At 39.1% G+C, this 1,789-nt stretch overlaps 1 protein-coding gene across 1 annotated transcript in view; it reads left to right on the forward strand.

Annotated features, from left to right (window-relative positions):
- The window catches only part of LOC119417417 (laminin subunit alpha-5), a gene marked incomplete at its 3' end in the record, with an annotated part of 231,477 nt that extends 229,904 nt beyond the window's left edge, over nt 1-1,573 (forward strand). The window contains 1 exon segment of the mRNA XM_037684619.1: nt 1,439-1,573. Coding sequence (XP_037540547.1) covers nt 1,439-1,573 — 135 coding nt within the window.
- Between the last annotated feature and the right edge of the window lie 216 nt (nt 1,574-1,789).

Below are 1,789 nucleotides of genomic sequence, written 5' to 3' on the forward strand. Positions count from 1 at the left end.
ATATATATATATATACACAGACACTTTCCAAAACTATAGATTATCAAGGTGAAGTTGTTAACTTCCATAATTCCTTTCAAAAAGTTAATCTTTAATAGATGATAGATTCAGAGCCCAAATTTAAATGATTTCAAGTATTTATTTATTTATTTTTTTTACATATTTTGGGTTTCCAGCTCATGAAACCGACGAAAACAGGATTTCAAAAAATTAGAATACTGTGGAGACATCAGGCCAAATGTTGCAGGACATGAATGTTTTAAACTGAGTGTGACACTAATCATCTACTAAACTCAAAGCACCTGCACAGGTTTCCCCAGGTGTCATTAAATTTGCTTCAGTTTGGTTCAATTGTCTCAGTTTGGTTCAATATGGGCAAGACTGCAGACATAACTGACCAGAAGACCATCATTGATACCCTCCATAAGATGGGTAAGCCACAAAAGTTCATAGCTAAGGAGGCTGGCTGTTCACAGAGTGCTGTGTCCAAGCACATCAATGGAAAGTCTAGTGGAAGGGCAAAATGTGGCAGGATAAGATGCACCAGCAAAAGAGATGACCGTGGGCTTCAGCAGATTATTAAACAGAGAAGATCCAGAATCTGTCAGAGATCCAGAAAGAGTGGAATGAGGCGGGAGTCACAGCTTCAAAAACCACCACATTCAGACACATCCGGGAGATGGACTACAACTGTCGGGTTCCTCTGTTCTCTTTTCAGATGAAAGTAAAGTGTCTTTCATTGATAAATCAAGGTCCAAGGGTTTGGAGGAAGAAGGGTGAGGAACAGAACCCATACTGCTTGAGGTCCAGTGTGAAATATCCACAGTCATGATTTGGGTGCAGTCCATTTACCATTTATTCTAATTTTTTGAAGTCCTGTTTTCGTGGGTTTCATGAGCTGGAAGCCCAAATTATGTAAAAATAAACAAATAAATACTTGAAATTGTTTAAATTGTGGGCCCTGAATCTACCATCTATTAATGATTAACCTTTTGAATGGAATTATGGAAGTTAAACAACTTTTCCATGATATTTTATTTGTTTGGAAAGGGTCTGTACATACATACATGCATTTTGCATCTTTCTTACTTCCTTAAAATAAATTCCCAGTTGCTCTTCAAAGTAATTTGTGTAGATGTGAACAAGACATCAAGCACCTCTAGATGTCTAGTGAGGTGTTAAAAAACAAGAACAATAATGTTTGATAGTTGTTAATGTCAACATTTAAAGAAACTGGAAACAGACCAGACTTTCCTGACAGAATAATTGAATGACTGTGTTCAGACAGTGGATATTTGGAAATAATGCAACAATTAAATGGGGAACTCAATTTTCTTTTGAATTGAAAAGTCTTAACCTTTGGGTGATACTATTAATACTTGAAAGCATTAAATGTAAACCAAGAAGTGGCTCAATACTGGCATGTGTCTCTCTACAGTGTGTGGCTGCAGCATGATCGGCTCTCTGCCTGCTGTCTGTGATTCTTCCGGTCTCTGCCTGTGTAAACCGGAGTTTCAGGGTCCTCGCTGTGAACAGTGCAGATCTGGATTCTACTCCTACCCCAACTGTCAAGGTAATCTGAACTCACTGAGGCCTCATTAACGTATATAACAAGACAAATCTCCAATGAGATCACACACCTCTTGACCTTGGCCTGAAGGCAGTCTAGCGTGCATGTTTTTCATCTCCTCACATCTCCTCCTACATGTCTCTGTGTGAGTGCAGCTACAGCGTGCGCTCTCAGGACATCATTACCTGCAGTGTTCCCTCAGTGAGGACTGAACTAGAC

Source organism: Nematolebias whitei, chromosome 11 (assembly GCF_014905685.2).
Source record: "Nematolebias whitei isolate Nwh7 chromosome 11, NemWhi1, whole genome shotgun sequence".
Lineage (NCBI taxonomy): Eukaryota > Metazoa > Chordata > Actinopteri > Cyprinodontiformes > Rivulidae > Nematolebias > Nematolebias whitei.